Source organism: Schistocerca gregaria, unplaced genomic scaffold (genome assembly GCF_023897955.1).
Source record: "Schistocerca gregaria isolate iqSchGreg1 unplaced genomic scaffold, iqSchGreg1.2 ptg000561l, whole genome shotgun sequence".
Classification (NCBI taxonomy): domain Eukaryota; kingdom Metazoa; phylum Arthropoda; class Insecta; order Orthoptera; family Acrididae; genus Schistocerca; species Schistocerca gregaria.
The window spans coordinates 10,620-27,021 of NW_026061954.1; the positions used below are offsets into that span (position 1 = coordinate 10,620).

The following is a 16,402-nucleotide window of genomic DNA, read 5'->3' on the forward strand; positions in this document are numbered from 1 at the left end:
GTAAATCCTCCTCATATTCATTTTGAAGAATTCCTACTGCACTTTAAATTTCTTCATTGGAAGCAGAATTTATAAATCTTGGAAAAATAATTTTGAAGAAATGATTAACATTATGCATACCTTCAAATTTGCTCTTTTACTTGGCTACAACGATGTCCAAACAGCGATTAAAATGTCCCATTTCTTTTCCAAAGACGTAGACGACTACAATGCTTCTTAAAAATTGTGTTGACAGCAAGATAAATTATCAGCTCCATCTGAACAAGAAAACATGCTTTACCAAGCTCTACATTTTCCGACTGCGTAATTTGAGACGCTAAATTGGAAAGCTTTGATTGCAATGCTATCTACAAAATGAATTCATATTTGTCTAATTGGTTTTTTATAACAACAGCTTGTTCTCTTTCTTCCCTTTACTTAAATGTCAACATTATTTTTTACAGAGCCTTAAGTAGCCTTATAGACGTAAGCCTAACAAAGGCTTTTACAGACTGGTAATCTCGAAGACAAACATGTTGTTTACTGTGTCATAAAGGATCTGACTTCTTGAATTACACGTGTAGAATCGTTACGTACTAGACTTAAAGTGTGCACTGCACAATGCAATGATTTTGCAGCCCTTTGTTGAATTCTCATTCTGATAGCTTTGTGTATGCCTGACATATTGGCACAACTGTCATAACCCTGACCACAGCATTTATTCAGGAAGTCCCTTTTTGTCTGTTGCACTTAGCAATTCCTTTTCTTTTCCTGATGTACTTTGATCCATTATTTCACAAAAACTTAAAATCTTTCATTTATCTTCACTTAACAAGGCTTTCCACTGTTTGATTTTCCTCTTTTTCCCATGTCTCTGAAAAGCTATATTATTACATTCCAGTGCTATCATCATATCGACAATAAGCTCAAGCAGCTATTGTCACATGTTTTCATGTTTTCTTAGTTATGAATACATGCTGGCAACAACTGTGTTTTTCTTACACCATGAACTGAATACAACTTACACCTTCAGAAATGCATATAGTTTTGTGTCACACTATACTTTTGGTTAGACACCTCCAATATCAAATCACTTCCCTCCAAGCTGAAAGATTCTTTCTGTTGTGACAGTGCCACGACATTTAACAGTGCCGCCAGAACAGTACGTGGAAACGGCGATAGAGGCGCTCCGCAACTCGGCTGAGTGCGGGAGCGCAACCTAGCTACGAATGGCGCCAGCCGCATGTCATGGCACGACAGTCGAATAAGAGATACTGAGTTGTTATCATGTAACCAGCTATTGTTTCTAAGTGAGTGTGTGTGAATATCCACGCAATTATTGGTGATTAAAGGTTATAACACTTTTTGGCGACGAGGACGGATATTTTCACTGCGTTGTGGATTTGTGTGTTCGTGACAGGGCAGACATGGAACAGCTTATGCAAGCGCTCATTGAACAACAAACACAGCTGACGGCTGCTATTCAGGCATTGTCGACGTCGCTTACTCATTGTCTGTCTTCCTCTTCTCCGCCTCCATTCCCTCCTTACGACGAGGCCGCTGAAGACTGGGAGGATTATGAGAAGCGTTTGCGGCAACACTCCTTGGCTTTCGGCGTTCTAAGCATCGCTCAATCCTTTGAAGTGTCTCAAGCTGCTGGCGCGCAAATAGACGCGTGGTGTGATGTAGGCGCTGTACAGTCAACTTTCGACACGGACAATTTGCCTGTTTCACAGGAGAACGAAGATGTGGCGGCGGTTCACTGGCGTAATCGTTGCGTTGGGCCGCAACGCTAGCAGCGAAAACAGCAACCACAGAAGCAGGTTCGTTCCGCACTTCCTTCTTGTCCACGTTGTTTCGTACAGCAGGGCCAAGTGTCCAAAATGTTGGGCCACATGTAATTCACAAAGGCCACATTGCTTCTGTGTGTCAGTCCCCTCAAGTTCCTGTCGACGAGGACGAGGCATCGGATTTGGATGTTAACTGTGTGCTTTCTCAAACAAATAAGTTGGTTGTTACTGTTCGTGTTCTGGATAAAGACATTCGCATGCAAGTGGACACTGGCTCTGCAGTAACTCTCATTAATTCTCGCACGTATTTGGAGTTGGGCTCCCCTCCCTTGTCTCCAGTTACGCGAAATCTGAGAACTTATAATAAACAGAAAATTCCTATCATTGGCCAGTTTGATGCTTCCACTGCCTACAAGTCGGTTGTTAGGCCCCTCACGTTTTATGTGGTGGATCATGCGGGCACTGAAAACCTGTTTGGTTATGATGCTTTCCAGTTGTTCGGGTTCTCCATTGATGATGATGTGCACCCCGTATCTGAGGTTATTCCGTATCAACAGCTGGATGGATTGTGTTCTGAATTTTCATTCGTGTTCTCTGCTGGTCTGGGTCGTGCCAAGGATTTTGAAGCCCACATTACTCTTAAATCTACAGCTCACCCTAAGTTTTTCCAGGCACGCCCTATTCCAGTGGCGTTGTGTGCACCTGTCAAGGCTAAGATAGACAGGTTAACAGCTTCAAGGGTTCTCCTTCCTGTTACCTCCAGCGAATGAGCATCGCCAATCGTGGTGGTTTCTAAACCAAACGGGAGTCTGCCATTGTGTGGCGATTTTAAAGCCACTGTCAACGCTCAGAGCTTCATTAACACTTATCCTCTTCCCCGTCCTGAGGAGTTATTTACCAAGCTCGCTGGGGGCCAGTTCTTTTCCAGACTTGACTTATCAGAGGCGTACCATCAGTTGCCATTGGATGCTTCTTCCAAGGAATTTCTCGTCATCAACACTCCTTGTGGGTTGTATCAGTACCAGCGGTTACCATTTGGCGTCGCTAGCGCACCGGCCATTTTTCAGCGGTTTTTGGAACAGCTCACGGCTTCCGTTTCCGGCTGCATAAACTATCTGGATGACATTGTTGTCACGGGGGCCTCCACTGAGGAGCACCTTCGCAATTTGCTTTCACTGTTTCGAGTTTTGCATTCGGCTGGGTTGAGGTGCAATCTGGACAAGTCACAGTTCTTCCAACACTCCATTGTGTATCTTGGTTTCCACTTGTCCCGTGAGGGTATACGTCCTCTACGTCAGCACGTTGCGGCCATTAACGCTCTACCCCGGCCGTCTACGGTCAAAGACCTTCAGGCGTTTCTAGGCAAGATTGCTAATTATCACAAATTCATTCCATCAGCGGCGGTGGTAGCTCATCCTCTGCATCAGCTGTTATGCAAAAACGTCCCTTTCTATTGGTCCGACGAGTATGAGTAGGCTTTTGTCCGCCTGAAGGCACCTTGTCTTGCCACATTCCGTCCAGGTCAGCACTTGGTTCTGGCGACTGACGCGTCACAGTATGGCCTAGGGGCTGTTCTCGACCATCGGTATGAGGATGGGTCGGAACGACCCATCGCCTATGCTTCCAAGACCCTCAACGATGCGCAACGGCGTTACTCTCAAATCAAAAGGGAGGCACTCGCTATCATTTATGCTCTAAAAAAGTTCAGCTTTTTTTGTATGGTTCTAAGTTTCACCTCATCACCGACCACAAGCCGCTGGTCTCTGTTCAGCCCATCGGCGTCGCTTCTGGATAAGGCAGCTCACCGCCTGCAATGTTGGGCCTTATACGAGTCTCGTTTTCACTACGAGATTCACTATCGCCCCACGGCCCAGCACACCAACGCTGACACATTGTTGCGATTGCCGATGGGCCCCGACCCGGTTTTCGATCGTGATGAACTACTCTGTTTCCACATTGATGAGGAAGAACGTCATGCGGTCGAGGGTTTTCCACTCACAGGTTCACAGGTCATGTCGGCTACTGCACGGGACCCGGGCGTGCGTCAGGTGATCAGTTTTGTTCAAAAGGGTTGGCCGGACAGGACCAAGGGCCGGGCATCGGATCCCCTACGCAACTACCATGCCTTGCCCCTTCATCCGTCTGTTCGTGATGGTGGTGTTCTTCTGGCCACAGATGGCGCATCTCCATGGGTCATGGTGCCAGCCTCTCTTCGCAAAGATGTTCTCAAACTGTTGCATGAAGGCCATTGGGGTATTCCTCGGACTAAGTCCCTGGCCCGCAGGCATGTTTATTGGCCCGGTATTGATTCGGACATCGCCCACATGGTTGCTGCGTGTGGTCAGTGTGCTCAACAACTGGCTGCACCTCGTACAATGCCCTCTCCATGGCCTGATCCGGCGCAGCCATGGGAACGGGTGCACGCTGACTTTGCCGGCCTCTTCCTCGGTACTTATTGGCTACTGTTGATTGACGCCTTCTGAAGTTTCCGTTTGTTGTTCGATGTCCGTCGCCCACCACTGCGGCAACGAAGCTGGCTTTGTCCAAAATCTTTGCGCTAGAAGGTCTTCCATCCACAATTGTTACGGACAATGGCCCTCAGTTCTCTTCGCAGGCCTTCCGTGATTTTTGTACTGGACAAGGAAGGAATTCATCATGTTACAGCACCGCCCTTCCATCCACAATTGAATGGGGATGTCGAGCGCCTTGTCCGCACTTTCAAAAGCCAGATGAAAAAATTCTTTGTGATTTTTCCACAGATGACGCTCTGCTGCAATTTCCGAGTTCTTATCGCTTCACGCCTCTGGGTGATCGCAGCCCTGCTGAACTCTTGCATGGCCCCCAACCGCGCACTCTACTACCCCTGCTTACCCTGTCAGGCCTTGTGCTGTGTCCCCTAGTGCGAGAAAATACTCGGTGGGCGCCGACGTGTCAATACGAGGGTATAGATCTCGCCCTAAATGGATTCCAGAGGTGGTCAAGGCTCTTCGCGGCCGCCGGCTTTGTGAAATACATGCAGACGACGGCATAGTTGTTCGCCATTACGACCAGATGCGCCCACGAGTGGTGGTCACGCCGGTGCTACTGCCCCTTCCTTCACCTCCACCAGCCCGAGACGCCTGTCCTGTCACTGCTGCCGATCTACCATACGTGTTGACGCAGTCGACATCACCACCGCTTCCGAGTACGCCGGAACCAGCCCCAGTCGCGACGCTGCCTTCTCGGGGACCCATCATGCTAGAGCACACCCCCAGGTCCACGACACCTATGGATGCTGCTCTCGAGTTTTTACCCATCATCTCGTCCAGGAGGCACGTGCCACACACAAGCTTCCGTCCTGGACATTTTCGACCATACTCTAGTGTCTCTCTGCGGGATCTTCTCGGGGCCTCACAAAAGGGCATGGATGTCTCCGCGCTGTCCATGTCTCCAAGGAAGTGATTTTTTTTTTTTCACGGGGGGAAAAGTGTTGTGACAGTGCCACCACATTTAACAGTGCCGCCACGACAGTACGTGCCTAAGGCAATAGAGGCGCTCCGCAACTCGGCTGAGCGCGGGAGCGCCACCTAGCTACGAACGGCGCTGGCCGCATGTCACGGCACGGCAGTCAAATAAGAGATACTGAGTTGTTGTTATGTAACCAGCTATTGTTTCTAAGTGTGTGTGTTTGATTATCCATGCAATTATTGGTGATTAAAGGTTATAACACTTTCAGACAAAGAACTTTTCAGTTTCATCATTTACACCCAACAGATAATCTGTGCCATCATTTAGTAGTCTGTGATGTTAACAGGCCTAATTACATTTATGGCAATTTTATTACCATCTTCTTTTTCACGTTGATAGTTGCTGTTACAATTTTTCCCTTCAGAATAGCATTCACTTGTGACACTGTAAACGTCTGTAACTGTTATGCTAAACTGAGCAGACTCCTGATTATTACACCATTATTTCGTAGTGGATAATTGACTGTGTTGCCAAATAAAGATATGACAAAAATTAAATATTGAGAAAAATTTGCATTATACAGTCTCAGATACACTAGACATCAAGAATGGATAATTTTCTACCTAAATGTGATATTTGGTATACATTTTCATCGTTGTTGTTGTTTTGTAAAAACTAATCTGCACTGCACTTTTGTAATGTCCGAGAAACATACTGCAATCAAAGTGGTATGAGAGGTGATAAGGACACGCATTGTTTACATACTCTGTGCTAAACTCAATTTAGCATTGACTGATTCTACAAAACAGTCTTCGTCTGATCATTTCTATGCATTTGACTTTACTGTATATCGTATACATATTTTTGTGTTTATTTTTGCACATATTTTAATTATTTTTTTTTTTAATTTTAATTTGAATGCCACTTAAGCACCAAGCCGGTCAGCACTGCAGGCCCTAACAATACATCCATTTGCACCTGCACAGCCGTACTCAATCTGAAATGAGTACTAGGGGCAACCCTGGGACCAAAGGAACTCATCGACCGCTCATCTGCCCACACAAAGGCTTCTGTGACAGGCTCTGGCCCACAAGGGGGCTATTGCGCTAGTGGGTTTGGACTATAAGGATACTGTAATGAATATTCTCGAAATATGTAATTGTAATATTAATCCATTTTTTCTGTATTAAATTCTTTCTCTCTTTTCAACTTTTAATTCACTAACTAAATGCCAGTTATATATGGATCAGGTATCGTATACTTTAAACAACTTGAATACACAGTGACTGCAAGAGGCAACAATGAAAAGATAATAACTCGTGCATAAAAATTAAAATGAAAAAAATCTTCAGACAGTTTTAATTTATTGGAGAAAAAATGATGCAAAGATTTATTTGTGAACAGAACTACAAAATAACTCACTTCTACATCTACATCCATACTCCACAAGCCAGCTGACGGTTTGTGGTACTTTCGTACCAAATAATGATAATGACATAATTAGCTTTCAGTTTTAAAACACTTTCCTTCTTAGGTCATTTGCACATATGAATTTGTTTGCAATTTTGGTAATATCAGTATTTTTTTGATCATTTCTTTACGAACATGTAAAACTGTCAAATAATTCATCTTTTTTGTGTCATTGTTGACCACAAAAGTGTTTTCAATTGTCTAAGTGCTGAAAACGACCGCTCAGAGGTACTAGAAGTAACAGGTATAGTTAAAATCATCAGAACAAACTTCACAAATTCTGTTGGCATTTCATGCATGGGACCACCATTTTCTCTGTTTAAAATATTTGTCATTTCTGCCAAGTTGGCCACTTTCTCTTTCTCTGTTCTGCACACATCTAGAAAGGCGTGCTTATGCAATGTTATCTTGTCTTTATCAAAGTCGGCCCTATAAAACTGCAGGATTCAATCAGCACTAATTTGAATGATAGCAAAAGCTTCAGGTTGTGAAATAAGGTCCAGGACTCCTAAGTCAAATCTATGATTTAATGAATCCACAGCCACATCAATTATTTTTTTTAAAAAAAATATCTGTTTGCCATTTCCTCAGCCATTTGATATATATGAGGATCACTACCTTCATCGTAGTGTTTTGGCATCTTCCTTTCCTAAGCGAAACTGGTTCATCAATGTTACCTTCCTCCACTTTCCTAATGGTCTCATTTCACAACTCAAAAAATATATCCCTTTGTGAAGCTAAACTAGCAGACAAAGTTTCCACCAACGTTTTTATTTCTTGGTATGACAAAGATTTCTTCTGAAAAGTAGACTGAAGTTGTTCAGTCCTGGAGAAAACTGGAATTAACATTTTCTGGGAAATAAAAAATCTGAATTGATGCAGGTTTGAAAAATATTCACTAACCTCCCCACCGACTTCATATTTTTCTTCTGGCAGATCTTCCAATTATTTCAAGAGAATGTGATAATTACTTTCCACCACTTGTAGTGATTGTACCCTGACACACGACCCTGAAGGACAGAATGGTCGCAAAGTCAGTCTGCGAACGTATTTTTCAACACCATCTTCGTTGTCTACTTGTAGTGACTGAAACACCACTAGCCTCTTTGGTGAATAACTTAATATATATCTTGGTTCCAACTGAGTAATCCTACTTTGTAATCTTATTAAAAGTCCACTGGCATTGCTTGCACCATCATAACATAGACCACAACAGTATTTTATGACGAAGGATAAATGTCTATTGATATCCTGGACAACTTCTAACAATGCCCTAGAACTTGCTGCAGCTACTTCATAAAAGCTCGTAAAAACTACTTCAACTTAAAGATTTTTTATCGACATATCTGAAACGTATGGATGGTTGTTCCTTCACCGATATGCCGAAAGTCTCATCTACAAAAAGAGAAAAATATGGTGCCTCCTCAATAGATTTCACAATGTTTTCTTGTTCATCGCTAGATAATGAGACAATTTCATTCAATATATTGTGAGAAACCCACTTACATGAAGTTCGCTGTAGCCAAGATTTCAAGTCAGGAGCATTTTCTCCTCTAAGCATTAGCCACTGATGAATATTTCATGCTTCATTTATGTGATCATGAATTGCTATTCATTGCAGATTTAAAAACTGGACGGACATTATTATCTTTAAAATCACCTTGCGTCCATTTGTCATATCTATTTATGTGTTGAGATGATGGTGAAGTGTACAGTTTTCATGAACTCTGAAACATACAATTGCCTCTTGCCACTGGGAAAATCCATTTTGAACAAACGCATTACACAAATCCCTGTCAACAGAAGTAGTAGTTGCCGATAGAACCCTATACTGGAAACAAAAGCATTTTTACACACACTACAGAATGCTTTGTCCAATTCTTTGGTGTAATAAATCCAAGAAAATGTGTTTTTCCATCCTTCATGGTACGGCCTGCCTGACAGTTTCTTGCTGATGTAGTACAGCAAGTGGAACAAGACACATTCTCAGATTCCTTATTTTTCTGGCTGGGCACGCTTTTCACTATTGTCGGTGTTAGTAATATCCACCTGTGATGGTGATGACGAATTTATCCATAGTGACTGAGGAACTGTTCGAATTTCAAAGTAGATATAGAAGCAATACTAAACATTGCATTTCAACTTTCCACAGGTGCCCAGTAAACGTGCAGTGTTTGAAAACTAAGAACATTTCTGCCAGTGACGAGCTTTTGCTCCATGCATCCTGTCAGTAGACCCTCTTGTTTGTATCAGCTTTAAAGCGGTAACACCCCTTCAGGCTACAATATAAGCTCTGGTGCCCTTCAAAGCCATTGTCTCAATGGATATTGGATTATTCTTTATCACTGCTTAATATTGGCAAGCAGATATTTTAAAACAATTGTTAATGAATGGAGAGAGTGTATTGTAGCACACTTGTAAGGAAATGTGAAAGCAAGCCAAAAAGATGGGATTTCATTCCCAGTATAGTGTGACTTTTACTTTGGAGAGTGCCTTTGACTTGGCCATACAAGGGCAAGGAAAGCAATAGAGTGTTGTTCAGTTCCCTTTGCACAAAGACATCCGAAATGAACAGATAGGTTTTATGGGTCAGAAATTTTAACTACCATCTCAGTGTTTTAATAGTCCATCACTTTTTGATAAAGGCAAGTGAGAAAGATGTATTTTCTTTTGTTTTTATCAAACTACAAATTTTGTGGGTGTGGCACACACAGAAGATTATGAATGTGAGCGGTCAAGCATCGGTGCACCCACAGTCGGCACGCATGATACTTGTTAATTATTTTAATCTTTATTGTTTCTGGCCAGTTTGAATTCTGACACCATGGCAATTACATAATTGACAGATGTTGAGTTGGAAGAATTAGTATATGCATCAACTGATGAAGGAACTTTTTCAGAGTTTAATCATGTTAGTGACACATGTGAAAGCAAGTGTTCTAACGATAGTTCAAAGCCTGTATAGAATTCACAGTGGGAATACAGAATAGTGGTTACATCAACTAGCACAACATGGCTGCCTATCAGCTTCTAACATCATTAAGAATACCCCAGGAGTTACCGATATGCAACCGGCAGGATAAGTGACATAAAATGTTCATTTGAAGTAGTATTTTGTACAGTGCTCTAAAACAAAATAATGGAGGCATCAAATACTGATAGGTGATGAGTTTATCTTCAACAATGGACCATCATTGATGATTCCGTTTTTCATGCATACTTAGGGCTTTTATTCCTTGCAGATGTATATTGATCGTATGCTGAATCTACAAAAGTTTTATAAGATAAGGATACTGGACAGATCATATTTCAAGCAACCATGTCCAATGAAACATTCTTTAAAATATCACATGTCCTGTGATTTGATAAGATATCCAACATAGAGGAAAGACGGTGTACCGATAAACTTGCTGCAATTCCTAGTATTTGGAAGAAGTGGGTAGAAGTCCTTCCTATGTTCTATAACTGAAGAGAAAATATTACTCTCGACAAACAGTTAGCAGGATTTGGAGGTTGCTGACAATTCAAACAGTATATTCTCAAGCAAATCAGCAAAATAAGAGGTAAAAAATATGGACACTGTGTGACAGAAAAATTTCATATGCACTACAAGCAAACATTTATACAAGAAAGAAAAGCAGAGAGACTCCAGAAAAAAATTAGAGAATAAGGGTAGTTGCTGAACTTTCTCCCAAGCTGTGAGATCAGAATATCACATGTGAAACTTTTTTTACATCACACAATTTGGGACAGTTGCTCCTGAAAAGGAAATTAACAATGTGTGGAACTATACAGAAAAATAAACTAGAGCTTCCACACAATATGACCGATGCCAATGAAGCTCAAAGCTCTTCATTTTACATCAAAAATGACACTATAGTGGTTTTGTTTATTGCTACAGGAAATAAGAAGGTTGTACTAACAAGCACACTCCACCACGTTGATGAAACTATCAGTAACAGGACTACTAGAAAGCCAAAAATGATTCTGAATCATATTTCAACAAAAGAGGCTGTGCATATACATTATCAGCAGACATGAACATAACATCAACATGAATGACATGAACATAACATAAACATGAAAAACCAATAGGTGGCCATGATAGTTTTCCACAATGTTCGTGATATTTCTACCAGAAAGCATAAGTCTATTGGACTTTGATTTACCCTAATTGCAATGCAAAAAATTGACTAGAAGAAGAATATTCTTGGAGAAACTTGGAAAGTCAATGTTAGCACAACACATTGCACCGAGGACGCATTTCCCAAGAATCTCTGACAATATTACAAAAAATAACAAGAAAAATGGAAACGAGCTAGACAATGAATTACATCTTTTGCTTGTATCAAGGCAGCAAAAAAGATGAATGGCTAGTTTTGTCAGTTGTCATGATCACCACAAAGAAGTTAACACAAGATCTGAGGAATCATCATGAGGATGATCTTTCACTTACATTTCATATCTCGGAGACATAATGGAATATTATTTGTTATTTATACCAAACTGTTAGAATGACTGCACTGTTATTTTTACATTACAGAGGAGGTTGCCCATAAAGCAATGCACCACATTTTTTTCCTTTGAACATAATGAGAATTACACACACTAAAGAATGGTGTTTCACCTATACACCCTATTTTCCCATGTAATCTCCACCCATTTTATGGCCTTCCTCCAGCACGCAACAAGGGCATGTATGCCCTATCGGTACCAATCCTTGTCCTGGTGGTGGAGCCAGTGCTTCACTATGTGAATTACCACCTCATCATCCTCAAAATGTTTTGCATGAATGGCATCCTTTAGTAGCCCAAACAAGAGTAAGTCCAAGGGGGCTAGGTCAGGGGTGAGGTGGGGTGGGGGGGGTGGAGGGCTAGGTCAGAGCTATAGGGTGGATGGCGTAACACTGTCCAACCTTGTTTTGTGACGTGTTCAACAGTCTTCAGACATGTGTGCCACTGAGCATTATCGTGTTGCAGCAAAACATCTCCTGGGCTGCTGTGGCGCCAAAGTTGCCAGAAACGCATCTTGAGTTTTGTTACTGTGTTGACATATGCTTCTGAATTAATGACAACGCCTCTTGGCATCACATCAATGAGAATCACACCTTCACAGTCTCAGAACATGATTATCATGACCTTACCAGTGGAAGCAGTTGCACTGAATATTTTCCTTCTGTGAGGAGTTGGAATGACACCATTCCATTGACTGTCATTTTGTTTCGGTCTCAAATTGGTGACCCTAGGTTTCATCAACTCAAACAATCTGGGACAAGAAGGCCTCTCTCTCAGCTTCAAAATGTTGCAACAAATCAAAACAAGTTTTTTTTTTTTTTTTTTTCCTGTGAAATTTGTGCTCTTCCATTAGCCACCGCAGGACACATCTTGCACACACTTTTGAATACCCAAGAGTGTGGATAATTGCAATCTCATTTCCAATGCTGATTGACAGATGCAGCGCCAACCACCAAGTCTTCATGTGTCTGTCCTCACGAATAACAACATCAGCTCACTGCAATATGCCAGGTGTAACAGTCGTGGATGGTCTCCCTGACTGCTGCAAATAGTGGAGCTCTGCCGAACTGCCTTGTGATGACCACACCCTCCATGCCCAGTGACTAACTGTACTTCTGTTGACAGCGGATGCTCCATAGACTTCGCAACAAGTGTTTGTGAATATTCCCTGCAGTTTCTTGCTTGTAACGTACATCACCTACAGAGGCCATTTTGAAACTGCCCTGCAACTATGCTTTCTATCAGAAGTGACAGAAACTTGGTGCACTCACGAGATTTCAAATAATACTCATGTAATGTTTCACATTCATAGCTTTGTTTTTAGCTGAGGAAAAAAATGCAGTGCATTGCTTTCTGGGCAACCCTTGTAATATACAATGAGAAATATGAGCAAAAGATAAAGTTATTTTCATTGAACTACTAAACAACTTCTCAAAGTTGAGAAGACTTTTCTGAGAAATGCATATAATCTCAGTTTAAAATCAAGGAGAATATTTCAAGAAAATTTTTGGAAGTTCGTAAAGCTACAGCTATAGAAAGAAAAGGCAGTCTTCTAGCACTTTAAAAAGATTTTTTTATATGGAATAATCTACCATTTTTATGCAGTTCTTAAGCACAATAATTTATAAAAACTTTTTATTTACTGCAAAATTTTGAACATATATTGTTCATATTTGTGACATTTATTTGAAGACGAGGAATCCTTGAAACTACCAATGCAGTAAGCACTTACTTTAGACAACCATACTCAAGGCTAACACCCCTCCCCCCTGCCACCACTACTCTCCACCCTCTGCCTCACATAGATCTCATATCCACATATGTTCACTTTCTGTAATGACCTATTGGTAAAGGTTAAACTCAAGGATGTACTATGGGCTCTCAGTAATACACTATTAGTAACAAGTACAAAAATTACATATTTAATATACATGAATGATACATATGTAATGACAAAAAGAAAGATTTCACTTTGGAAAGTGTTGCTTTATGTTTCTTTAACATAAATAATAAATTAATTCACACTCTCATATCCTGCACTACTAGAATCTGAGATCTATGTTACAGTATGTATTTTCTGAGGAAGGACAGCATTCAGTTTCCATGTCTTACTTAGAGGCAAGATACACCATCCTGTTTTTCTAATCCTACATGCAAACCTTAGGAAGGAAATGTTCTGGGCATGTCACTGTATTATGAACATTTATTTAACCTCTCATTTTCATCGAGATACCCATATGAACAACAACATTTTTCAAGAAATAATTATATATAACAACCAGAGTTTTATACTGAGGAATGGCACAATTACACTAGCTGTTATTTATTTCGTCAGTAATTCAATACTGTGTAGTAAAGTAATAACCACAGCATAAATCAGAACACTACCCTTGCATGAACCTAATACTACTTGGAGAATGAAGCTAGCAACCCTGGCCAGTTTGCCATTCTCTCTTCCCAATCAAACCAATACGCCCTATAAATGTTGACCTGCTGAAATAGTGTACAACATTAAGCAATGCAAAGAAATACAAGAGGAAGAAATAAGGCAGATAATATTTTTGATATCGGGGTAGGAACTGTGGGGGGTGGACAGGATTTCCAGTGAGAAGAGTTAAGTAACTGAAAAAGCCCTTGTACAGGGGTAGATGAGGTTAAAAATAAATAATGCAGCTACAAAGTAGTAAAGAGAAATAAAATGGAAATTTAAGCTTACAACAGACAGCTTATCCAACATAGACTGGAGTTTTCAATGAAAATGCTCCTGCGATGCCAGTTGTTGCACACCTCTAGATGAGGTTGTAATTATCAACAAAAATATTGTATTGTCATAACTACAGATCAATCTGAGCACCGGCAAAACAGAGACAAATAAAGCCAGTGGATATATTTTATCACCTTAAATATTCAAAATATGCATAGTCTTCAACAAAGACAAGAAATATGCCATCACCTTGTAGTACACTAAAAGGCAACATGGTCACTAGTACAATACTGCCTTCCTAGCGCAAAAGGATCAACGACGTAGAGTAAAAACAAAACATAAAATTTATAAATACAGCATCGTATAAAAACAAACAAGTTTCCATTCAATAGATCTTCCTGTTCCAGGAACTGCTTTAACCCCACTGTCATATTTTTTTTTTTTTTTTTTCGCACTAAAGTTTAAGCTATTGCAGTCACTGTAAGTAGAATTACTTATCTTATTGCTTTTTCTCCTTCTCAACTAAAATGGTGATTTTCATCAATATTACATGTTACACTTTATTACAAGAACATATCATTTCTTCGTTTCTGGATCAGTTGTTATTTTACTATTTCTTCCGTCCCCCCTTTGTTTCCACCTTGCTTATGCTAACTCATTTTTAACTAATATCTTCAGTGAGCTACATGCCCTCTTTCTGTTTTCAATCCTACACTATTTTTTCCCCTGGAGGAAGTAGGGACTGTGGTACTGACAGCTTAGGACTAACCAGCGTTATTTGTCTTTCTGTTGGCCTTGGACACCCTTCTCTTTTTTCTGTCTGACACAGAGTCTGTCTCTGTGTGTGTGTGTGTGTGTGTGTGTGTGTGTGTGTGTGTGTGTGTTAGGCTCTTTGCTCTGAGGAAAAACACTGTATTGTCCCATAGGCTTACAGATGATTTCAGTCTTATCTGTGTGCTCAGCTGTATGGTGAGTAGTAGACTTCATTCATTTCATTATTTGTGTACCAAGCATGTGATTAGGTTTACTTTCTAGGTATCATTTCGAGGCTAGAAGCAGGCAGCACCTCCTTTATTTGTTTCATTTTTGTGACTGGATTACCTTTGATTTTGCTGTTGTTTAAAAAGATAATGAAGATTGATGAAGCCATGTTCCGCTAAAACAAAGGCTTTAATGGTGCACAAAGTTTTTTGTACAAAAAATACTAATGTGTGTAATATGATTGTTTATTCTACTCCAACAATTATTTACAGTAAACTTCCTGAGGAAATAAATATTTTGTGAAGCAGAAGTCAAAATGCCTGAGATCTTCAACAGATATCTAAAAGAGGATCATGGGTGAGCACCACTTAGTACTATTATTATTTCTTTCCTTTCTCAGACATTATGTATGGTTAAAAATGGAAAGTGACACGAACCTTGATCAAGTGCGACTTCCTTTTAACTGTACGGTATATGTTACATTGCATTTAGGAACTTTCGGGTAATTGAACATGTATCAATAATTACAGATTTCTGTAGTTGTATATATACGTTTGGATGTAGCTGTATTGCGTTGATGTACTGGTGGATATTGTGTGGTACGACTCCTGTAGTTGATAGTATAATTGGTATAATGTCAACTTTATCCTGATGCCACATGCCCTTGACTTCCTCAGCCAATTGGATGTATTTTTCAATATTTTCTCCTGTTATCTTCTGTATATTTGTTATGGATATTTCGCTTAGTTGTGTTAATTTCTTCTTTTTATTGGTGAGTGTGATGTCAGGTTTGTTATGTGGTATTTTTTCATCTGTTATAATGGTTCTGTTCCAGTATAATTTGTATTCATCATTCTCCAGTACATTTTGTGGTGCATACTTGTATGTGGGAACATGTTGTTTTATTAGTTTATGTTGTATGGCAAGTTGTTGATGTGTTATTTTTGCTACATTGTCATGTCTTCTAGTGTATTCTGTATTTGCTAGTGTTGTACATCCGCTACTGTTTCTGTTTGTTGTTTGCAAAGTCTGCGTTTATCTGTTGTTGTATTGGGATCTTTAATAATATTCTTGCTGTAATATCTGGTGTTTGTTGTTTGATCCTGTATTGCAATCATGAATCCTCCTATCTCACTGTATATATTGCCTTTTCTTAGCCATGTGTTGGATGCGTCTTAATCGATGTGTGGCTGTGTTAGATGATACAGGTGCTTGCCATGTACTGTTTTCTTTTTCCAATTTACTTTCTTCGTATCTGTTGATGTTATGTGATCTAAAGGGTTGTAGAAGTGGTTATGAAATTGCAATGTTGTAGCCGATGTATTTATATGAGCGATTGCTTTGTGCATTTTGCTAGTTTCTATAAAGAATTTTCTTAAATTGTCTACCTGTCCATAATGTAGGTTTTTTATGTCGATAAATCCCCTCCCCCATTCCTTTCTGCTTAATGTGAATCTTTCTGTTGCTGAATGTATATGATGTATTCTATGTTTGTGGCATTGTGATAGTGTAAGTGT

The 16,402-nt window shown here is 40.3% G+C and overlaps 1 protein-coding gene across 2 annotated transcripts in view; it reads right to left on the reverse strand.

The window, feature by feature from the left end:
* Positions 1 to 209: 209 nt before the first annotated feature.
* The window catches only part of LOC126314467 (pleckstrin homology domain-containing family F member 2-like), a 112,484-nt gene continuing 96,291 nt past the window's right edge, over positions 210 to 16,402 (reverse strand). For both annotated transcript variants that reach the window (XM_049992435.1, XM_049992434.1), the window contains exon 8: positions 210 to 257. In XM_049992435.1, coding sequence (XP_049848392.1) covers positions 217 to 257 — 41 coding nt within the window. In that variant the 3' untranslated portion in view covers positions 210 to 216. The remainder of the gene's footprint in view (positions 258 to 16,402) is intronic.